At 56.0% G+C, this 23858-nt stretch overlaps 1 protein-coding gene across 3 annotated transcripts in view; it reads right to left on the bottom strand.

Annotated features, from left to right (window-relative positions):
* Positions 1–23858, bottom strand: part of PLXNA4 (plexin A4) — a 440676-nt gene that overhangs the window by 33664 nt on the left and 383154 nt on the right. For all 3 annotated transcript variants that reach the window (XM_053657100.1, XM_037165822.2, XM_053657101.1), the window contains exons 15-23: positions 19478–19614; positions 18122–18286; positions 15119–15212; positions 14371–14610; positions 13589–13735; positions 12676–12910; positions 9757–9899; positions 4970–5238; positions 635–701 (exon numbers count right to left, since the gene is read on the bottom strand). In XM_053657100.1, the coding sequence (XP_053513075.1) occupies positions 635–701; positions 4970–5238; positions 9757–9899; positions 12676–12910; positions 13589–13735; positions 14371–14610; positions 15119–15212; positions 18122–18286; positions 19478–19614 (1497 nt within the window). The remainder of the gene's footprint in view (positions 1–634; positions 702–4969; positions 5239–9756; positions 9900–12675; positions 12911–13588; positions 13736–14370; positions 14611–15118; positions 15213–18121; positions 18287–19477; positions 19615–23858) is intronic.

Below are 23858 nucleotides of genomic sequence, written 5' to 3'. Positions count from 1 at the left end.
ACGTCTCCCCCGGACCTTTCGACCACAGCGTCCTGTCTCACCTGCCCTGTCCTACTCTCCTCTCCTCTTCCCTGTCTCTCCTCCCGTCACTGTGCCTTCTCCCTGCCCCGCTCCGCCCGGCTTTCTCTGCAGCCCCATCTTGAGCCCGAGGTCCGTCCCTGGTGGTGTGAATGCTTAGCAAAAAAAAGTCAATAGTTGGATGTCAGGCATTTCCAAATCCCAGGCACATCATCGACAACTCTGTTGCCACAGGCACCTTCTGTACCTGCCTGGGACCCTTCTGGGCCTCAGTAAGCCTGGGACTGGCAGGGGCAGGGCGGGGAGGAAGAGGGAAGGCAGGTGAGTGAGCGGCGAGGTGTTTTTAGCTAAGGGCTCCTGCAGGGTCCTCTCAAAGGCTCATCTCATCTCACATGGGGGAAAGCAGCCCGTGAGGCTCTGCCTTCTGACACGGTTGGGAGCCTGCCTTCCCAGTGACTGGGGTACCTGCCCTTCTGGGCGGGGTACTAATGGCCGGGCCCTGGGGAGTGCGGGCTTGAGGGCCACAAGGGAAACAGGGCAGGCTGGGAGGATGCAGGTGGGTGCTTGGCTGAGGAAATGGGGGCCAGGCCAGAGGGGCCCCTGAAGCCAGTCGTACCTTGAGGAACTTGTAGAGCAGGAAGGTGAACCAATTGGTCAGCATCTTCTCGGCCACTGACTCAGTCCTGTCACCGGTCACCGAGGAAACCGGCAGAGGACAACAAAGACAGAAGCGGCTGGTCAGACCCCAAGGACTGGGGAGGCAGGGGAAGAGGTCTGCGTGGGCCCTGCTCCCTAAGGTTTTCGGGCCAGATCTCGAGATCCTAAGGAATACTTGAGTCCGCCGACACGTAGACACCCCACAGAGGTGGGACACGCTTTGCCTCCCAGGCTGGGACGTGACACTCTGGGCATCAGGCTCCCGGTGGGTCCGGAGGGAAGGGCTTAAGGCTGCGCCGTGCACTTTCTGTGACGAGGGGGACACTCTCCCCACGCCCCCTGGCACGGCAGCACCAGTCTCATGTGCCCACCGGGCACCTGAAGAGCAGCTAGTGTATCTGAGGAACTGAATTTTTCATTTTATTTCTTTAATTTATTTAGAGTAAGAAGTCACATGTGCCTCATAGTGATCACAGCAGGCCATACACCCTTAGAGAACTTTATAGTTACTTTAGGCAAGAAAACAAAAAACCTGGGAGATACTGATTTGGCAGATAGGAAGGAAGGTGGCAGGAGCAGGGCGTCATGGCAAAAAGGCCGAATTAGACTGACTCTGTGACCTAAGCGGAAGGCTCGGAGCTGACAGCAACATGGAACTACACGGCTCCCTAGCTCATTCCAAGACGTGCCAAAATTGCCCTATTTCAAAGGCTTCCATGTTCTTTAGAACTCCTCCTGGGAACCCTTCTAGTGTTTCATTAGCAGTAACAGAAAGTTCTTTCGTGAGTCTAACTTTCATCTTTCATGCTGCTACCTAAGTCCATTTGTCCTTTTACTTTGGGAGTGAAGACACATTAGTACTACCAGCCAAAGGCCGCTTTTGGTTGTACCCACTTGGAGAAAACAAACTATAGTCAACCTTGTACTAAGCGTGTGGCCAGCTCTAGGGAGAAACCAGCCCATCTAGGCATGTTTACATAGAGTTGAAAGTTGCAGTTGCCCGAAGATACTATTAACGAAAATCCCAAGGCAGCCGGGCAGCTGCCAGCACACAGTGAAGCTGAGAGGAGAAAAGAAGAAAGATTATTGAAAGGAGCAGGGCAGCCAAGGGCAAGAAGAAGGAAAGAAGATGATGAAGGTGGGCAGAAAGGAGAGAGGGCATCTGAGAGGGTGAACAGAAAACAGGAGCAGGAGACGCACGAGTCAGGCAGAGAGCACGCGTGGAGTGCGGCAGGAGCTGTGGCAGGTGTTGGCAGCCCCGGAATTAGGCTGGTGGGTGTCTGCGTGGCGGACGTAAAACACACATCAAACTGAACCTGGCTGTTTCTGAAGCCGGGTGACTGCGCCTGTATGTCGACACCTTTTCAGCTGTGCAGGTGAGTGCCCACTGCACTGGAGAAAGCCGGGTCAACCCTCCGAAAGCCAAATCTATGCCCTGGACCAGGCGGGAGGGCCCTGCCTCAGACCCAGAGACCGAGGTCAGGAGACAAGTGGTAAGTGTGGTCCAGGCAGAGGGCCGGACACGGGAGTTTTCCATCTTCATCTACAGGGAGGCTGAAGACGCTGGACTGACAGCCTAGCGGGGGAATGCCTTTCAAATACATGGAAAGTGGGGGACTTCCGCCAAGATGGAGGCATAGGTGGATGTGCCGTGCCTTCTCACACAACCAAGTTTAGGGACAACTAAATATTAGCACCAGAGAACACAACCAGAACACGGAAAATTGAACTTTTCCGAAGTCCGTTAACAACAAATTCTTCAGCCTGACCTGTAAGGGGCGAAACCAGTGGCTGCTGGAGCGGGGTTGCACAGGAGGACTCGGTCAGACGGGCTCAGGCCCGCGGAATCCAGACGCAGGGTCGGACCTAGTGAGCGACCGAGTGAGCGACCAGGCGAGCGACCTCTGGGGAGACAGCGGGGAAGCGGTGCTGCGTGTTGACTGTGGTCGCCTATTTGTGCGCAAGCGGACAGGTGAGGGAGTGGGCGGTTGGACCTGGCCCGGTGTCCCCGCGTGAGCGGCAGTAGAGGGCACCGCCATTTCCCCGCTCTGACCACGCCCCCACATACAGCGTCACAACCCAGCGACCTGGGAGTCCAAGGCGCCGCTTCTCACACTTAAAGGGCCAGAACAGACCAAAAATGTTGCAAGTTCTCAAAATCCCCGAGCCCATAGATCTAAGCGATGAAGAAATAGCAAAACTCTCAGACGCACAGTTTAAAACACTGGTCATCAGGATCCTCACAGAACTGGTTGATTATAGCCACAAATTAGAGAAACATATGAAGGCGAAACTAATTGAAATGAATGGAATTACACAGGAAAACAATAGCGATGAAAAGGAAACTGGGACTCAAACCAATGGAGTGGACCAGAAGAAAGCAAATAATGGCCAAACAGAAAAGAGTCAGGAAGCAAGAATTCAAAGAAATGATGAGAGTCTTAGGAACCTCCAGGACATCTTTAAACGCTCCAATATCCGAATTATAGGGGTACCAGAAAGGGGAAAGGCACAGCCACCAGTGGAAAACTTATTTGCACAAATAATAAAGGAAAATTTCCCCAATCTGGTAAAGGAAATAGACATCCAGGAAATCCAGGAAGCTCAGAGAGTACCAAAGAAGTTGGACCCAAGAAGAAACACACCAAGGCACATCATAATTACATTAGCCAAAATTAAAATGAAGGAGAGAATCCTAGAAGCAGCAAGAGCTAAGGGGACAGTCACCTACAAAGGAGTCCCCATCAGACTGTCAGCAGATTTCTCAAAAGAGACCTTACAGGCAAGAAGGGGCTGGAAAGAGGTATTCCAAGTCATGAAATCCAAAGACCTACATCCAAGATTGCTCTATCCAGCAAAACTTTCATTTAGAATGGAAGGACAGATAAGGTGCTTCTCAGATAAGATCAAATTCAAGGAGTTCACCATCACCAAGCCCTTATTATATGAAATGTTAAAGGGACTTATCTAAGAAAAAGAAGTTAGAGAAACATGAACAGTGAAAGGACAACAAGCTCACAGTTATTAACAACCACACCTAAAATGAAAGCAAACTAAAAGGACAGCTAGATCAGGAGTGGAAACATAGAAATGAAGATCTCAAGGAGGGTTAGCAACAGGGGAGTGGGAGGAGGAGATGGGGGGAGAGGGTACAGAAAATAAGTAGCACAGACAATAGATAGAAAATAGATGGGGGGGCAAGAATAGCATGGGAAATATAGAATCTAAAGGACTTGAGACACACGGTCATAAACTAAAGGGGGGTAATGGTGGGGATGGGGGGTAGGGTGGAGGGGAATGAAGGGGGGAATAGAACAACTGTAACAGCATAATCAATTAAAAAAAAAGATTACTCTGGAAAAAAAAAACAAAAAACAAATACATGGAAAGTGCAAATGGCAGTGTGGATAGAGTCAGAGTCTCTATTTCCTATAAGGCCAAAGCCATGGGATTTGGGTATGACTTCACATGTGACTACTCAGGTTTCCGGTGTCCAGCATGAGGCAGCAGTCGTGCGGAGTGGGGGACCCTGGACTGTGCAGACCCTCGAACAGGTGCCAGGAAATTCTTGCTGCAGCCCAGTTGCTACTGAAGGGTTTTAGTTCAAACACAGGCTGGACCGTATTTCTCAAATGTTGGTATGCATTCAGATCCCCTAGGTTTCCGGTTGGGATGCAGATTCTGAACCCTGTGTATGGGCAGGGACCTGAGATGCTGCACTTCCAATCAGCTCTGGAGCGGCTTGAAATTTTATTCACTTTCAATTACTTTAGATTTAAGTAGTCACGTGCAGCTCACAGAGATCAAGAGTAGACAGAGAGCAGTGCTCGTGGCGGGGGCGGCTAACGCTTCCCATCCTGAGATGGCGAGGCGGGGGTCCAGAGAGGTCTTGGGTGTGTCTCCTAAATTAAGTTCTGATTTAGAGAAAGCCAGGGGGTGCAAAAAAGACCTCTGAAGATTCCACAGGAGAAGAATTCCAGTAAAAAGGTCCAAGTCAGGGGAGCGGAAGGACAAAGAGCGAAGGATGCAGAGTAGACACAGGGGCAGATTAACAACAGGCTGAGCAGATGGGCAGTGGCCAGTTATCTGCACCAGCATGATGCATGGGCTCTTCCAAGAAGCTGTGATGCCCCTGGCCTATAGGCCAGTGGGTTCCTATCCTCGGGGGACTTGGCAGCTCCTTCTGGAAGCTCCACCCTGGTCTCCCTGGGAGGCAGGAGGGCCCAGCTGGGTGGGCTGGGGCAGGGGCTCTCCGACCTGTGCCGCCCCTGCCACCCCTGGGTCCGCCTCTCACCTCCTCAGCAGCAGCTTGGGGTGGTTCTTGCTCTCCAGGTTCTTGTCGATGAGGTCGGCCAGCAGCTGCTTCAGCACGTCGGTGGCGTACTCCAGCTTGCTCTGCAGCACCGTCATGATGAGCGAGGCCACGTTGCCGCGGTCGCGCATGGAGAAGCTGCGCTGGGACTCGAGCGTGCGGATGAAGGACAGCAGGAACACCTTGTTGTTGATGAGCTGGGCGAACAGCTTCAGGCCTTTCTCCACGCGCTCCTGCCGGTAGCCCGGTACCTGCGGGGGACACCGGGGGGTCTGACTGCCACCTGAGAGGGAGAGGCTGGCGGGGCCCCAGCCATGCCCCACGGGGTAGGCTGAGCACACTGCTGACCATCCCACACCGCCACTCACCCACCACAGCCAGCGCCCACCTGGATGTTGCCATCAAGTCCTTATCTAGTGCCAGGAGTCTCCTGGGGCCCCGGGGAGCGCTGAGGACCAGGCCTGCAGTGCACAGCCTGACACACAGTCGAGTGGCTGAATGGCAGCGATTTTATCCTGCTTTTCTCTAGAGGTTTTAAACTGGGGAAGACGAGCCAGGCAGCGAAAGCCCTCCTTGCCCAAAGCCCACAAGGTGGAAGATTCGGAGCCTGAACATTTATGCCACTCATTCAGGGAGGCCTCTAGGGTCCGGGCTCAGGGCAAGGTGCCTCCTGGAGGCAGAGACCAGTCAGACCCGGGCACTGCTCTTGAATGGTCAGCCAGAAGCCTGTTTCGGGGCAGGGGCCCTATGGGTCTAAGCCTGGGCCCCGAGAGAAGCACTCTCCTTGAACCTCAGATGCCTGGCATTGGCAGCTCCCACAGGTCAGGAAGCTGGGCGCTCACATGCGTTTCCAAGTCAGATCTCTTTCCATTTCCCATGCTTTGGTGCTGGTACTTGGAAGACCAGGAGAGATGGGAACTTGCCAGAGCCGGGGCGTGCTGGCCAGGCCCCCTGCAGCTCATCCCGGCCAACCCCACATTCCCCGAGGCCTCGGCTGGCCTCCTGCTTGGTCTCCCCGCTTCTCCACTCCACAGGTGCTGAAAAGGGAGGGAGTACAGAGACTGGGCAGCCGTGCCTTGCCATCAGCTGGGCCTCTGGGTGCCCAGCTGTGTGTCCCCCATCGGTCACCCTCACGGCTCTGTGACTGCACACATTTTACTTCCTTTGTCCATCAACCCCCCCAGAACAGCATCTCCACAACTTGTCCTAATAATAACAGGCAATGCCATTTCTTGGGCGCCCACCATGTGCCATGTGCCGTGTGCCGTGTTGGCACGTGGTTTGTACTGTTCCAGCTCAGCCTTCTGAGGACCTCACAAGGCGGAGTGTGCTCCCTAAACAGCTTCTCAGAGAAGCTACTGCCATCGTTCCTAGGCCAGCCGGCGGGTGAAGGGTAGTGACGGATTCCCAACAACAGGCCCCCTCCCACCGTCTCCACCCCTGGCCATGTCTAATCCTACTCTGGGTCTGGGAGGTGACTGGAAGCCAGCACTGAGTCCTCCCTGCAGCCTCTCGGGCCCCTCAGCACTCAGGCTGGCCATCGAGGACAGGGGACCCATGTGCAGGATTGGCACCGTGGCACCTGGAGAGGACGAGGACGCAGTGCTGGCCAGAGGGTACATCTGGTGTGAGGACGTGCTCTGGACCTCCTGCTGCGGCTGCACTCGCCTCTGGGCAGCGAGGCCCTGGGACCCGTGGAGAAACAGCGTCTCCAGCAGCCTGGGGTTTAGACTCAGAGAGACCGACTCCTGTGTGCAAGAAAGCTCCATCACCTCTGGGCTCTGTTCCCTCATCTATAAAATGAGAATATGAGCGCCTGTGTCATAATGTTTTATGGGCATTAAATAAGATAATGTATGTAAAGCGCTTGGTGCACGCGGGGTGCACTTAAACGGCAGTTTTATTACCTGCTGCTCCTACTTCTCGGGCTGCTCTTCACGGACCCTCCCCCCAGGGTCTCCCAGATATGCGGGCCATTGGCACAGTGTCTCAGGGTGCAGAAGGCAGGGATTTGTCCCCATTTTATGAAAGGGGAGATGGCAGTGAATTATCTCGGTAAAGAGTATCCAAAACAATTCCCCTTTGTAACTTGCCACCCTGCCCCCTACGCAAATGCCACTCTGAAACAAGACTTTCTTTATTCACCAGATGGTTCGATCATTTAGTCGAAGTCTGTGAGTATAAAACTGAATAGTAAATTTTAATTGTAACCCAATAGGGTAGAGTTTAGGAGGCAATGATAGGCTGCAAATGGAGTGTGTGGTTACTGTTTGCTTTCTGTTTCTAAAGGATGGGTGTGTGACCGGTGCCTGGGCAGCCACCTCCCCAAGTGCGGACCCCACCAAGGTGGTCCCAGGGGGTCTGGTGGGCCGCCCGTAGCCAGGAGACACCTCCTTCTTCACACACATCTGCCTCTCCTGCCCAACCAGCAGGCAAGTCCCCCATGGCTGAAGAGGCTGGAAAACACTGCTTTGGATGAGTTGTGGGTTCCCTGGGGATGTCTCTACACCCAGGAAACCAGGAGGGAGAAACTCTTCTGGTGGCAAAGAGGAGCTGGAAAGAAATGAGAACACGATGACCCACACAAGCTCCCTGAACTCTTCTGGGAGGCTGGGTCTCACATACCTCAGGCTAATGCAAAACAGTAAAAGTTGATTTTTGCCTGCAAGCAATTAATTTGTGAGTTTAATGGAAATGAAGAAGTCACATGTACTGTGTATATCCCCAAAGATTGGAAGCAGGCTCTCAGGAAGATGTCTGTGCCCTCAAAGCAGCATTGCTGCAACAGCCGGAAGGGGGAAGCCCCCCAAGTGCCCAGCGCTGGGGAGTGGGTAACCGAAGCCTGCCGCACGAGAGGGGCTCTGATTCAGCCTTGAAATGGAAAGTTCTGTCACGGGCTGCAACACCGGCAAACCCCGAGAACACTCTGCTAAGTAAACCAGTCCCTAGAGGACAAACACTGTATGATTCCAGTTGAATGAAGTACCCAGAGTAGGCGAATTCATAGGGACAGAAGGTAGATGGTCAGGGGGGTTGTCAGTAGCCGGGGGAGGGGCAATGGGGAGTGACTCCTTGATGGGCGTAGAGTTTCAGCCGGGGAAGACGCAAAGGTTCTGGAGCCGATGGTGGAGATGGCAGCACAACAATGTTCATGACTTAGTGCCACTGATCTGCACATTTAAAAATGGCTGAGCTCTGGCTGGTGTGGCTCTGGTGCTTGGAGAGTCGCCCATGGACTGAGGGGTCAGAGGTTCAATCCCCAGTAAGGGCACGTGCGAGAAGGCAAACATGGATTCTTTATCTCCCCACCCCCACTTTCTCTCTCCCTGAAAGCAATGGAAAAAGAAATGCCCTCAGGTGAGGATAAAAAAATGGTTGAAGTTTTATGCTTATTTTACCAAAATTAAAAAAAACAAGGCAGCGTAACTTGCTAGATTCAGAGCGCATGCCCAATCGTTAGCTAGCATGGGGGCTCCAACTCAGGGCCATGGGTAAAGCTGGCCATGAACTGCTTTGCAAGAAAGACTGGGACCAGAAAGCCCATCTCCACAATAAAGGCAAGGGAAACAAGAGGGTGTTCAGGCTGAAGGGGACATTTTAAGGGGCCAGACGAGGAGTAAGGCCACAGTAGGACACAGGTGATTTATCTCGGGGCCCATCAAAGTGGAAGTTCCCACGTAAGTGCACAGCTCTTTACAGAAGTCATGCCAACATCCCCTCTGGCCAGTACCTGCAAAGATGCACAACTCCTGAGTGATGGCTCTGCTTTCTTTTATGGACCATATAAATCTTGGAACTAGTCTTATTTTCTGTTGCTACTTTGGCCACAATCTCCCATCCATCCTAATAAGTATCCAGAGCCGTAAGACATGACACTGATGTAGCACCTTGGAAGTCGAATGCACAGGCTTGTTGTTGGGAGGGTGGCCTCTGGAGTCTGACCACCGCGGCTCGAATCCCGGCCCACCCCCTCCTGGCCGTGGGGCCCAGAGTTCTCTGTGCCCCTGGTGTTGCCGCCCACTTTGGAGGGCTCTCGGGCAGCTAGGGGCAGGCATGCATCCGGGTACTCAAATCTGGGCTGCTCAGCAGTCCATGAATAAATAGTGAGTATTCCTTACGGTTGTTATTTCGCCCGGGTTTCCTCATTTATGTTTTTCACTTTTCCCGGGTACTTGCCTTTATAATTCATTCCAAATCCCTTTAGGAACGAAGGGCAGTGTGACTATATACGCGAGCCAGACCCTACGCTAGACAGGAAGGGGGATGAAATGATCGGAAGATGAGGTCCCTGCTGGTGCAAAAGAGAGCAAGGCGCTTGTCACTCACTCCCCACCTCCCTCCCCCGAGTGCCATTTATCTTCTCCACGTGGATTTATTGAGCCCCAACTAAGTGGTGAAATCATCAGATCACAGTTCCTTAAATAAGGGTCCATGAACTCCCAACATTTGTCTGCCAGATTTCTCATTTCTGTGAATACGCACAGTTTTTCTGAGGAGAGGGTCTTGTATTCAATTCTCAAGGAATCCATGACCCCTAAGTCCCAAAGCCTTACTCCCACCTCTGCTCTGAGGTTCCCGGGCTTGGCCCTATCTCCTCCCAGAGGGACTGGCTGCTGCTGAAAAGTGGGGGTCTTTGGGCAACGTGCACCCCCTCCTTGACCTCGGCTTTCTCGCCTCTGGAGAAGGTGGCTCGACTGGAAGGTCACCTGCATCTTCCTCTGTGCTGACACTGTGATGGAGAAGCGCTAGGTCACAGGTAGGGCTCTCACCTCAAGGTCCCGGAGGACAGGATGGTCTTCAATTCCCGGAAAGAGGACCCGCATGGTGTAGGTTCTGTAGTCCAGGAAGGGAATCCCTGCCCCGTCCAGGTCACTGGTCAACTCGTGGATGTCTGTCTGCAGCTCGGCAAAGGCTGGCACAAGAGAAGCTTGTGAGACGCCTGGGTGGGGCGGGCCCAAGAGCTACCGCCCATTTGCAACACTCAGAACCCCACCCAGGCCCCTGGGGGGCATGAGCAATGGGGCTCAGGTGTGTAGAAATAAGAACAGGATGGTTTAAGTTAAGTAACTGAGGCCAAGAACACAGGCACAGGAGAGAGGTGCAGCCCCAGGGAGTCTGTTGTGGGCCAAATTCCTTCTGAAGCTTGGATGGGGGCAGGCCACCCACAGATCTGGGCTGCTGCTCGGGCCAGGAGCACCTCCACACCTGAGGATGAAGGGTTTCGTTTGGAAAATGTGCGCAGGGCAGGGGGACATAGGTGGGGGTGGAGGAACGGGGAAGTACCAGCGATGAAGGGCCTACTCCCAATTCTGTGTTTCATAGTGGATTTCCTTTTAAGAGTTAAGAACAATTTCTTCTGAAGTCCCAGTTCTGGGCTGCGCAGGTCACTGAAGCTACCAAATCACCAAACGGGGCCAGAATGGGGCTCTGCCAGACTAATACGTTCCTTCCCTATAAATACTCAGGGAGGGTCTTGGTCCTTCCTTCTGCAAGTTGGTGCTACACAGTGCTGAATTATGAGCTGTGTGGGGCACCGCAGTCTGTGAAGGCAGCTCAGTTTCCGAGAGTCACGGAGCTGCAGGCCTCCTCTAGCCCAGGGGAAGCCGGCGCACAGGTCGAAGCCATTACGCAGCACCAAAGCTGTGACCACAGCCTGCCCTCGGCACAGCCCATATCCCGGGCCACCCTCTGCCACTGCAGGAATTCAGAGGGGATGCGCCTGGCCTTTCCCTGCCCTGCCTCTCTCCTCGGCACCTGCACACATACACTCATGTATGCAGGCACAAACACACACATGTAAGCATGCATTTACACACATGTGTACACACCCAGAATGGATCAGCACATGATGACAAAGAAGAATCAATGGACATGAACTAACCAACGTTTCTTTCTTTTTGTACAAACACAAGCACAGAGAAAAATACTTTTGTTGGGGAATCACAAGCCCTGCGTGGCTCTAGAAAAGCCCTTGGGAAGTAAGCTGCGTGTCCGGGAGTTCCACTGATCCCAGGAACACCACATGGCTGCGCTGGGCCCACCACCGCCTGTGGCGCTGACTTCAGGCCTGTGGAGCTGGAGGTTTGGGGCCTTGCGGATGCCAATGCCTCTTGTGTGACAGAACGACGGGGAGGCCCGCTGGCCGCAGAGAGGCTGCTGCGACCTCTGTGCTGCTCCGCTCCTGCACCCCGAACCTCTACTCTGGCCACACCGACCCAGGGGTCCCGGACGTGGAAAGTGACTCTGAAGCAGAGCAACCCTGATACTTCCGAGCCCAACTTACACTGATGTGTGTGTCTGCGAAAGAGGAGGCAGCCTTTTTGGCAAGCGCTGTCACCAAAAGCCTCGAGGAACACCCATGTACGTTCTGAGTGAGGAACACGCCTGTGTGTCTGTGGGAGTGCGTGGGAATGCATGCATGAGCATGGTTGTGAGGGTGCACACCAGTGATTGTCTGAGTGTCAGGCCTGTGAGGGCCCAGGCTAGGCCTCCTCTGGGCTGGGGTGATGCCCTGGTTCACGGTCAAGTCTGCAGGAAGTCACCTTCCTGGGCCCTGCCAACACTCGAGAGCCAGCTCCGGGCACCCTGGAAAACACTCTCACGCCTAATCCACGTGGTGCTCCACGTGTCTCTCCTCCTGCCCGTGCCCAGGCGGGCGGCTGTCCCCCAGGCCGCAGCCCAGGCTCAGCTGGCCTCCCTGTCTGACCGCCAATGCCTCCTCCTCTGGAACGTTCTAAGAGGAACCTGGCTTTGCACTCCCCCATCGACGCCCCTCCCCGTTGGGGTGCCCAGCTGGCGGGGAGGAGAGGGAGAGAGCTGGCTTTTTATCAGTCTGCAGCTTCCCTTCAAGTCACCAAGCACGCCGCCAACAGTCAAAGCCTCATGCTTGCCACACATAAAAGAGATTCTAATCACTACTCCTAATTAGAGGAAAGAGTACATTGCAGAGAAAAAATTAAGCAGCGTAAATATAATAAAAGGCAGTAATTAACAGTCCCACAAAGCGGATGCTGCGTTGACAGCTAAAGGGGGCTCAGAGGGGATGGAGTGGACCCACCTCCCGCCAGGGAGAGCCCCAGGTATGGGGTGGATTTGCTCTGTGTATAAATCTCCATCGAAGAACCAGCTCATCCCTCCAGGGTGACTCATGAAATGATATCCTGGGGGCGACAAGAGCCTGACTCCTTAATTTCCTTCTTGGATTTGGTGCAGCTGACTTCACTTCATGGTACATTGGTAATTTTTAAAATACAAACTGGGAAACACTGTTCCTTCGAAATCGCGTTCAGCCCTCCAGCTGTTCCTTCCTTCTGAAGGAGGAGAGCTGGAGTTGCCTGCGTGTGTCGTGGTCGTCACCCCGTGGTCTCCCTGAGATGGGGGCGTAAAAGCCACTGGGCCAGGGTTCTGGGCTGGAAACTTCTCTGGTAGGGTTTGGAATGATGCCAGTTTGACTTGGCAGGGGACAGCGTGAGGAGCAGGGACGGAAAGCTTTAGGCTTACGTGGCCTTGCGGGTGGGGCTGGTTAGGGTGTGGGACCCGTCTGGGCACAGGCTCCTTGGCCAGATAAAGTCCTGCGGGCAGATGCCCAGCCCGCTGCTTGTGTGTGAGAGACACACGTTCACACACACAGGCACGCCCACGTGCACCCAGCCTCCAGCGTGGAGCACGGCCACCTGGCCACTCAGTACCTTCCTTGCACTCCAGGGCCACACGGGACTCCAGGTTGTCCATCTGCATCTGCAGCCTTTTCAGCGTGAGGTCGCTTTCGCGGGACTTGCGTTTGTAGGCGATGAGCACGGCCACGATGAAGATGGTCAGGAGGCCGCCCGCCACCGCGATGCTGACGATGGCGGGCAGGCTGAGCGGGCTGTCTGGTGCGATGTACACCATCCCCGGGGAGTACTCCACGCCGCCGACGCGGGCCTGTGGGCAGAGCGGGCGGATGGAGCCGGGTGTGGGAATGGAGCATCCAAGGGGACAGCCCCGAGCCACCAACAAACCGGGGAGCACGGCGGACGAGGGAAATGGCCCTGGGGAGCAGAATCGTCTCTGGTTGTGAAAGCAGAGGAGGGGGCGCACCGGGGCTGCGGGAGGGGGTCCGGAGGGCGCAGCACAGACCACCCCTAGGGCGGGAAGAGTCGCACAGCCTCTCACTCAGATGACAGCACGGTCATCTCCGTGAGGAAACAGCACATGACTGGGATCTAAAGAGTGCGATGCGAGGACATCAATGACTGGCTCCCGGACATGTGCCCCATTGTACGGACCAGGCACAGAACACGACATTAGGACCTTCCCAGGCCAACAGTGATACTTTCCTGAGTCTCTTGCTCAGATTGAACAGTTTACACATCATGTAATGCTGGTTCTCGGTGCCCTCACCGTGGCACCGGGCAGCAAGGAAGGAAGGACAGTACAGAAGGGAGAAGTCAGCAGTAAGACAGGGAGGGGACTCGGGCTGTGGAGTGGCTGGAGGAAAGTCGATGAGGGACTGGATCTCCTCCCGGGAAGCCCTGCTGGTCTGAGACCGACCTGGGTTGCTCAGGCCCCCGTGTCCCTGTGCCCCGTCTCCTCGGGACCGACGCGTCCCTCCAGCCTCACCATCACTTTGTGCCTGCCAATGAGGTTGGGCGACTCGCAGAGCAGCTGCACATCCGACACCGTCACCGTGCACGGCTTCTCCCCGACCAGCACCGTGTAGTTCAGCTTCACGTTGCCCCCGGCGACGGGCGGGATCAGGTTCTTGCCCTGGGTGGACAGGAAAGTCCAGTTCCCACCCAGAGTCAGAGCCACAGCTACTGGCCAGCTCCATGCCTTCCCGCCTGCAGCTTCCAAACTGCCGGTGAGCTGTGGAGAGGCCCCCTTCCCTACGTAAGTCCCCCCCAAATCATGGTACATATACTGTCACCCCCGATTCCTCGGTGGGAAATCTGTAATCAAGGCACTCTTTCAGCCTATCCCAATGCATCCTCAGAATCCTTCTCAACACAGATGAGGCAGTCACTACCAGCTGATTCAAAGAATCATAGCAGTTCAAGTTCAAGTTTGCAATCCACACTCCAAAGAACCCCATGCTGTGGTGTTCAAAGGGCTGCACAGAAGTAGCAGGATGGGCCTTCAGCCTCCCAGGTCCTGGACTCAGGCGATAGGAAGCTGGGGAGTCAGACAGCCAGGGTGCATCCGGCCACCCTGATCGGGCCCCCATAGCCTGTAAAAGAATGAGCCCCCCCAACACGGACGCAGACCACGTGTTTACACACTCTGGGCCGTAGCACAGTCTCTGCCAGGGACTCCAGTCACAAAACATGGCAGGAGCCCAAGGCCTCTGGCCTCTTCCTGTGACTTGAAAAGCCCCCTCCTCCCTCCCGCCAGCCTCAGCCTACCTTTAGGATGATGGGTGTGCCTGGCTTGAGCTCCAGGATCCCTGAGGGGCCAAAGGCTTCAAACACGGGGTTGGGGTAGTAGGTGAAGTTGGTCTTGTTGAGGATGAGCAGGGACTGGACATTGTCCAGGATGAAGCCGAACTCCTCAGGCCTCTCGGTCAGGTCGGACTGGTGGTCGGGCCCCAGAGCGAGGGCCGGAGCCTGGCAGGTCATCTCGGTGGCGTTCAGAACCTCACAGAGCTGTGGAGGGGACACAGGACTGTGGAGCACACCTCTGCACACGCATGGCCTCACCGTACCCCACCCCCCCGGGCACCCGCACCGCCACCGCACAGCACGACGCTGGCCCAGGACAGGTGTACGGGAGTCAGGCACCTCTGCAGCCAGGACCACACGGCCTGGGCACTGGAGGAAGGAGCTGTGCTGCTGGCGCCTGCCTCCGCTCCGCCCGTGGTGGGTAGAGCAGGGACTAGGGCGTCGCCAAGCTAAGCAGTGGGACTGGGGGTCAGAGGGGTGGAGGATTATGGGTCTAAAACCCCATACATCCCAGAAGCGATTGCTCCTCCACGGCTGTAGCCTGAGGTGTGAAAATGCCCTCATTCAGGTCCCAGTGCTCAGGGGTGTCACTCGAGATGGATCCTCAGTGTCCAGGCTAAGCCTTTCTGAGTACTCGGGGAGCCCCCCACCCTTCAGGGAAGCCGCGTGCTGAGTGGCCAGCCCCCAGGGCCCCTGCCAGCCCTGGACTCACGTTGATGTGCTCCTTCCCTCCATGCTTGGCGCGGATCTGGGGGTTCTGGATGAGGTCCAGGTGAGTCCCCCACACGGCGATGGGTGTGTTTCCACTGGCCGGGAAGAAAGGAGGAGAGGTGTAAACACAGGGACAGAAAGAGCAACGCCAGCGACGATGATAATCAATCAGACCGAGCTCTGACATGAAAGACCACAATAACCAGTAGGCATGACAATGTTCTCGGGGACAACGGTGACAAGCTGACTGAATAATAATAAGGAAGCGCTCTCGGAGGCCACGGCGAAGACAGTGATGACCAGATGTCCGTGGCCAGCCTGCGCCAAGCTCATCTGGAGCGTGGACACCCTGTGGCAGCTGGGGCTGCAGCTCAGCCTTCTCGGCTGCCCCAGGACTCCTGACTGCAGCCCTCGCCAGTCTTAGAATGTTCTTCACCGTGCCCTTGGCCTGACGGAGCAGCCCTCCCCCTCCAGCCCCTCCAGGGTCCGAGTACAGCTCCAGGGAATCCATCCCCACTGCAGAGGCCTCAGTCGGCTTGGACGTGGGGAAGGCGGAGACCCAGACGCCAGGAACCTCCTCCAGGACGCAAGTATGGAAGCCTCCTGGACCAAGGTCCCCTCACTTTGGGGTGTCAGCCAGAGAACCCATGATGGGTGGAGACAGGGGATTCATCTTAGTGCAGCTTTTCAAAGGCAACCTGGATGCCACTGTCCTGCTTTAGGGTGGCTGTGAAGCTGACAAGGGGCAGGGACTGTCCTCCCTGGGGACAAGTCCAACCAAAGGGAAGAATCACCTTTTCCTCAACCAAGGGAGTATCTTCCAGAAGAATCCTACTGTCTCCAATAGTTGAGTTGTTATAAGCGTGGTGGGCAAAGAATCTTGAACAGTCACATTCATTTCTACCCCTGTATCCACCTGTCCCCGGGCCCCCCGCCGCTTCATTCCTGTGAAACCATGAGCTCTTCTGCCCATGACAGTGTCTGAGAATGAGCTGTGATTCCCAACCATCTCCCGGTCTTCTCCACCATCTCAAGATGCCTTTATGCCCTGCCCCCATCGCCATTCCTTACATCACCCAGGCTGGTGTAAGCAGTGTAGGACTCTGCAGTGCGCCACCTCAGGGCAGGTGTGACCCGCAGCAAAACTCCGCAGCCCCGGGCAGACTCGGAACCTGCCCCCACCCTCCCTCTTCCCGTCCGCATGACTCGGGGGTGGCTGCTGAGGGCCAGGGAGGATGGCACCTCCATTTCTGTGACGATGATACGAGGAAGGACTGAATTAAAAGACGCAGTGGCTTCCTCAGGGACTTTGTCTTGGGCACAGGAGCCCATTCCCTGGACTCGGCAGGCCCTGGGGGAAAACGCCAGAACACATTTTTACAGGCTATTTCCCCTCTCCATGCCTGGTGCGTCTCATCAGCTATAAGATCCTGGCTAAAACTGATAAGGTTTGGGCTTTAGAGAGAAAATTGCTGAGGACAACCAAGTCTCTTATCAGGAAAGCTGCCTTTCCTGGTGTGTGGCAAACTCTTCTTGTGAAGGATCAAAGAATAAATATTTCAGGCTTCCCAGGCCACATGGTCTGCCACACTTACTCAGCTTGGCTGCTGTGGTGAGAAAGCAGCTACAGACAAAACATATACAAATGAGTGTGGCTGTGTTCCAATAAAACTTTATTTACAAAAGCAGGCAGACAGCCAGATCTGGGCCCCAGCCTGGAGTTTGCTGACTCCTGGTTCAGGGAACTCCTTGTTCTCTGCACTGGACTGGGCCCTGACTCCTGCCTCAGCTGGTGAAGACCACATCTCTGGCCCACCCCCACCCCCCACCCCAAGCAGACAGTGGCAGGGCAGAGGATGCAGGGGTGCAGTGGAAGGGGGCGCTGAGCCAGGCACTGCGCTGTGCATTTTGCCCTCCCCGAATTCTCAGCTGCCCTCAGAGGGAGCTGACTGATGGGAAACCCTGAGCCCAGGGAGGTTAAGTAACCTTTAAGGGCACTGGCTGGTAAGCAGTGGGGCTGGGCTGAGCCCCCTCCTCCTGACCCCGAGCCCTCATTCCATCCCGCACGTGTTCCCTGGTGCAGCGGTTTCCCCGAGGTCACCAGGGGCCTTGCGGTCGGGATGCCCTCTGCAGGCCCTGGAGAAGCAGACTCTGGTGCCGGCCTGAAGTTCCCTACCTGAGGGGAGACAGTCCTGCTTCAGGTGCCACCAAGCCAGGGCTGAAAGGGTCCCCAGGGATCCGGGAGTTTCCCAGTCCCAGGGGTAATCACTCAAGAGGTGGAGACCCTGGGCAATTATGCAAATGACCCAATTCAGCTCGTGACTGGCTGAGCGAGAGGCAGCACCAGAGGGTCTTTCTGCAATAGCCTTGTACCTGGCTCCCTGGCCTCGGAGACCTGTTCTGTGGACTCTTGTGCCCCTGAGAAAGAGCAGGGAACAGACCCGGTTCCTGCCCTTGGGGAGATTTGGCAGTAGTGGGAAGGACAAAGCAAGCAGGCAACCGGAGGTCACGTGCTGAAACAAAGGCCAGCAGGGGGGGCTGCGGGAGCAGGAGGACGCTCGTGCTAATGGGACCCTGCTGGTCAGCACACGCTTGCTTTCCTTCCAGAGTGGGCCGGGGAGAAGCCGGGCCTGATCTCACCCCTCCACCTGCGTTCCTCAGCAGGACTTGAATTATCGTCCATATTTGCCAGGAGCGAGGTTTAGGGGGGAGGGACCGACACCTTCCCTGGACCGTCACTCTGAGACGGGTACATGGTGTCCACAACTCAAATCAGAGGCCTCGGCCTCTTGTTGGTCAGAGCTGGGCCTCCAGGGCCGGGTCCTACTCAGAGATGTCCTCAGGGAGAGGAGGGAGCCACTGTAGGCTAAGGTATTATGATTTGGGGGTGGGACGGGGTGTTGAAACCAACCCGATCATCAGTCCCTAAAGTGGGGCGTGGCCCCCAGAGCTCTCCTTGGCTTTTGGGAGACGAGGAAGGACCCGGAGGGTGGGCAGCTCCTACCTGACGATGCTCCAGTCTGGCTCAATCCGCACGATGGTGGGGTCCTCCACATACTGGAAGGACAGGTCCTGGCGGATCTTGGCTCTGTCCACCTGCACCGTCACCTTCATCTCCATCACCTCCTCTGAGGACGTGGTGTTGCAGACGATGAAGGAGGAAGAGCGCCTGGGGGAGGGAAGCCGTGGAGCTGCACTCCTGGGGGTCCAGGAAGGGGGTGGGCCTGGGTCAGGGCCCTCTCACCCCGCTGCCCCCTGTTTGTCTGGCTCCTCAGAGGGAATGGTGAGCACTGCCTCAGGTATAAAACTTTGGGAACTGGGGACAAAGACAGGTTCTCCTGAGCCCTCTTTCCGACTGGGCCTCCTCCCCCTTGGGCCCAGCCGCCCAGCCCCACTCTCAGCAAGAACGCTGCTCAGTCAGTGGAGCAAGAACCCCCAGCCCGTGACAGCTGAGCGCCCTCTACATCTGAGCACCCTGGCCGGCCTCCAGTGAGAATCCTGTTGGGTTGGTTTAGTAAGTATTTCCTCTCAGTAATTTCCTACCTACTGACCTCTTACTCTGCTTGCTGGGTGTAAATCCCCAACCGTCATTGCTGTGTTTGGAATTGAGTCTCTTTTCCCTACTGTGATGTTTGGCGCCTACTGCAACAGGCCTGAATCAACTCTCTTTGCCCAAGGTCACGATCAACTTTTCCTTAACAGTCCTCCTCCTGCAAGACCTGGCCTGGCCTGACTTCACGTCTGCCTGGCCTTCAGCATAACACCCTCCCGGGAAAACCTCTGTCTGCAGAAACTCCAGCCTGTGGAGGGACCGACCCCCTGTCACATCTCCTGGGGTCAGAGAGTCCTTCACTGGATGCACCTCCTGCCTCCCTGGCCCCCAGGCTCCTGGCTCATGAAAGGCAGGCCCTTCCGGGGTTGGATGGTGGAAGCAGGGGAGAGAAAGTCAGCTGCCTTTGGAGACTTGGGTGTAGCTAGCTGGGGCAGCTGCCCCCACCAGCTCTCTGCAATCCCCACTTGCTCTGCAGCAGCTGGCGAGAAGCTAATCTGAGGGAACAGGCTCTTGGTCCCGAACTGTGTCCTGTGGAAGCCTAGGTTCTGCACGGTGGGTGGTATGGGGCACCAAGAGGAAACTGGGCAACAGTTCCAGGGGCTCATCTGGGGAGAGGTGCCTGGCAGGTCTTCAGGCTGAGCCAAACATCCACAGCTGGGGGTACCCAGAGAGCCCCATCCCAAAGAGGTCAGCCATGTCCCATGGGGGAGGAAGCATTTCCAGAGGTTGGCCTGAGCCAGCTGCTGCCGGGGCGGCTCCACCCCACTCTGTGCCCTGCACCCCAAAGCCTGCCCTGCAGTGAGTTACCTGTGGAAGAGGCAAGGCTGCTTCCCGAACATCACCACCACATTGCTGCCCGCGTTCAGGTTGGTGCCGGTGATGGTCACCTGGGTGCCTCCGGACATGGGCCCCCGGCTGGGCTTCAGGTCTGAGAGGGTCAGCGTCTGTGTGGAGAAGGGTCTGGCCTGAGACGCTGCCAGGAAGGGCCGAGGAGGCTTCTGTGCGGGCCTGAGGCAGCACCCACAGCCCGGGCCACCTTCTGGAATCTGTACTGATGGTGGCCTCCCAGGGGGCCGGCAGACTTTTGACACTTGTATGGAAAGGCAACTGTTCTGAGCCCTGGAGTCTGCATTTCTATATTAATAATAGTAATAATACCAATAATAGCTGCTAGGTACTGATTTTTCTAAGTGGCAGGCTTTATAGCTTCACATATATAATAATTTAATGTATTTTAAATATATATAAGTAATTTAACCACCCAGTTCATCCTACAAGGGACACGTTATTACCCACGGTACATTCAGAGATGTTAGGTGCAGTTTCCAAGGTAACACAGCTGAAAAGCGGTGCAACTGGGATGAATCCCGAGCTCTGGCCCTTCGCCTCCTCTCCGGTCTCCAACCGCATCTGCTTTCGGAAGGGGGTCTGTGCCTGCCTCAGGCCTTCAGAGAGCTGCCCGAAGCACCCAGGGGCCAGGGCAATGGGGTGTGAGGGCTCCGGGGAAACCAGTGGGGGGAGGCAGGCGAAGATGGGTCAGCGGATTGAGCGGAGTCAAATTGGAGATGGTGGGGTGGGGAGGCTGAGGACTTGGAGTTGCTGTGTGTTCTGTCATTAGCATTTTAATGGAAAAAACTTTCTTCAGTCCCAGGTGAGAAGACTGTATCTGCATTTAAATGAAGATTTCATTCTCCCCGCCCCCCAGCCCCTGCCCCCTCGAAGAATTCTGCATCGAAAGTTGAACCCACTCCGCTCCTCTGAGCTGGCGGGCAGCCTGCACACAGAGAGGCCTGGATCTGTGACACTGGAGAAGCCTGCAGTCCCGCGGCCTGGCCTGGGCTCGCGCGTGCCCAAGTGCAGGCGCGGGGCACTCGCGTGGGGGCCGAGGGCTGAGGTCCACACGCCTCCGTTCACAGGTCTCGGCAGATCCCGGGCCTGGCAGCACCATGGCACCAGCCAAGTCGAGGGACGCCTTCTTCTGCCTCAGCTACTGGCTGGACCAGACACACGGACGGGGCGGAGTGAAGTGCGGAAAGGGTCTTCCTTTCTCTGTGCTGTGCAGAGTACGCTGTTTGACTTGGGACAAGTTGCTTAACCTCTCTGATCACAAAATCAGGGAACTGGGTCAGAAAGTGGTTATCTCAAAGGTGCCGGCTTTCTGATTTTGTAACTTGGTGTCACCTCCCACAGAAGGTTTCCTTGCCCCACTGTCTGTAAAGGGAGAGGTTTCAGACCTGAGCCCTGCTGACCTCCTCAGAGAGGAAAGGGAAAGAGGTGACTGTGTGTGTGTGTGTGTGTGTGTGTGTGTGTGTGTGTGCTTGGGCACAGGGGCTGCGAGGAGGGAGGGGTGAAAGAGATCTGCTAATCAAAAGTGGGGAGTTAAGACAGATGGGGGATGAAAGGGGAGCCGGTTCCCTGGCTGCCTGCACGTGGGGGACTTGACGGGGGAGAAGCAGGTCACCTCTGCTGGCTTTGCCGGGATTGTTCTGGGGAGAGGATGAGATGGAGACTGTTTTAAAGTTGTGAGAAACTATAAATTATTCAAGAAACGCTTCATAAATATTTCACGGTGGGTTTGCACGGGAAATCAAATCCTACCTTCTTTGCCACCTCTTTGCGGGGCTCCCTGGATGGAGGTAGAAGGAAGGGAAAAGCGCTCTTTCCAGGGGGAGCTCCTGGGACAGAGCCCGTGACAAGGCCAGGGTGCATCAGGGAGTGTGGCCTGATTTGGGGAGGGAAACTGAGGGGGACCCGAACCTTACCCCTGACCTTGGCCCTCCTGGGGAAGGAGCACCCCAGCATGCCCTAGGTCCCGAGAAGCAGCCTCGAAGTCCCAGAGGGGCCCCGGAAAGGGGGTCCCCAGCTGAATCCAGCTCCAGAGGAGTCGGGCTTCCTGTGGGGCCCAGTTTGATCTACCTGCCAGCTGCCTAGGAGGCAGGGGGGGCTCTCAGGTGCTGTGGGGATTGGGGGAGGGCCACCCTGTCTCTTCCCAGCTTCCCAGTGAGGTTCTAAGAGACCTCTGCTCCTCAGTCTCACTCTGAACCCCTGAGAGTGGCCCTCCATGATTCTGGTCTGGGAGGAGACTGGGGTCCCTACCATCTTCCTCCTCCTTGAAAGTCTTCCCGAGAGAACGCATAGCACCAGCGCAGTTCTTCCGAGATGCCTCTTCCTTAGGAGAGTGGCACAGGTGTCTGAGGCCCGAGACCCATGGGGCCGACAACAGCTCTCCTCCTCCCTGACTTGCCTTCCTGCCTGCCTCTCCCCCTCCCTCTGTCCCCATCTTCTGGTGCATTTCCCTGCTCCACCTTGTCCCGGGAACCGCCTTCCACTACGCAGGATCCACACGGGAAACTGTGTCCTGCCTCGTACAAACCCCACCTTTCCATCGGCTCCTCCCGGGAAGCCTCACTTCAATACCCTGCATCCGGCCGCATCCTGCTCCTGGGGGAGATGCGTACAGGCAAGACTGACCTTCTTGGGGAGCAGAAGGGGCTTCTGAGTGTCTGCCGCAGACACACTGTAAGAGTGAAGCCTGGGAGCAGATGTCAGCAGATGCATGGTAGCTACTCAGTAAACACAACTTCTGGGCCAGTGGTCCTCAGCCCAGCCTGCAGTTAGGACCTGCTGGGGAGCTTTGAGCCCCAGCTGCAGGGTGTGCGTTATTTCAGGGGGGCTCCATAGCACTTGGCTTAAAGCCCCTTAGCACACTCCAACATGCAGGGAGGTTTAGAACTGACTAAGCACTGTGTTGACTAGCAAAGAAATCAACAATTGGGCCTTCATCTCCAAATACGGGCTGGTCTGATGGAGGAGCAGGGCCACAAGGAGGCAACGCTGAGCACCAGTGCAGACAGACGCCATGCATCCCCAGTGAGCAGGAGCGGGCCACCCCAGGAGAAGGCTGAGGAGTGTGGGTGGTGAGCGGGACTTGGAAGGATGGGGAATGTGGTTTAGAGCAATTCGGGGAAGGAGAGAGAGAAGGGGGGGCGGGCCACACAAAGCCTGGAGCAATAGGGTTGGATGGGCAGGGCAGCCGCACCACGGAACCTGGAAGAGAGCTAGAGGCAGCAGGCGCCTGGGTTCTCCTTGAGGCAGGGTCCACCTTACTGAAAATGCTATTCCACCGAGGTGGGTGGATCTGGATGGGTTCAGACCAGAGGCAAGGATCTGAGGAGGCCACTGTGGTGGTGAACAGAATGGGAAAATTAAGACTCCAGGACATGGTGGTGGAGCAGAAGGAGGGGAAGCTGAGTCACAGTCCAACGCTGGGGGCCTGAGCGACAGGCCAGTGATGGAAATGGGCAAGTGAGGGTGACACCCTGCTTGTGGGAGCTGACGCCTCGGTGGGTCATGGGAGGGGATGGCAGGACATTCAGGGGTGAGGGGCCTTTGGGCTCGTCACCGAGGTGAGAGGCCTGGCTGGTGACATGGCAGAGACTGCTAAGGCCCAGAGGAAACAGCTGCATAACGAGGTGGTGGCTGTCCCGAGTACCGCCCACTTTGTCACTGCCCAGGGCCCACAGGATCAAAACTGTGCCAGGCAGGTGAGTGGCTATGGAAGCGCAGTGCTTGCTTTGGCTGCTGCAGTGGCCGGCCTTTGGCCATGGCCATCAGAGTTCGCACTGTGTCCGGACGCCAGGCCATACCTCTCAAATACCGGCTGAGGGTCATCAGTCTGTCTGTCCCCATCTCTCTTTCCCTCTCCCTCTCATTATCTCAGCCCTGCTCGAATAACAATTTATGTACATTATAAATATATATAATATGCAACACATGTGTGTACTTTCTATATAAACACATATACATTTATTACTAATTATCTCAGGGTGTATTGGGTTTAACTTAAAATTCCCCTCGAATCCTTTTTCAGGAGAAAGTAGAGGGACAGATCCTAGACAAATGGATGGCACTGCACATCCATTAGATCCGGTACATGTGTGTGCTCTTCTCCATGAGTTTCCGGTGTGTTTCGTGACAGACAACTGTGTGTAAGGTCGGCTGGTTTTCAAGGAGCAGAGTGGGAGGAGCACAGGGGCAGGGGCAGGGCCCGGGTGGGAGGGGCATCCACGCTCAGCCCTCTGAGGTCAGTCCCCACCAGGGTCACGCTGGCACGCAAGTCCTGAGTCTCATCTCACCTTCTGAACCGTGGGCCTCCTGCGGGAGGGGCCGTCTTGGGTCTGGCCTGTCA

The sequence above is a fragment of the Artibeus jamaicensis genome, unplaced genomic scaffold (assembly GCF_021234435.1).
Source record: "Artibeus jamaicensis isolate MK-2021 breed Jamaican fruit bat unplaced genomic scaffold, CSHL_Jam_final scaffold_3307, whole genome shotgun sequence".
In the NCBI taxonomy this organism is placed as follows: Eukaryota; Metazoa; Chordata; class Mammalia; order Chiroptera; family Phyllostomidae; genus Artibeus; species Artibeus jamaicensis.
The sequence above is the reverse complement of the archived record's forward strand: the minus strand, read 5'-3'. Positions and strand labels throughout refer to the sequence as shown.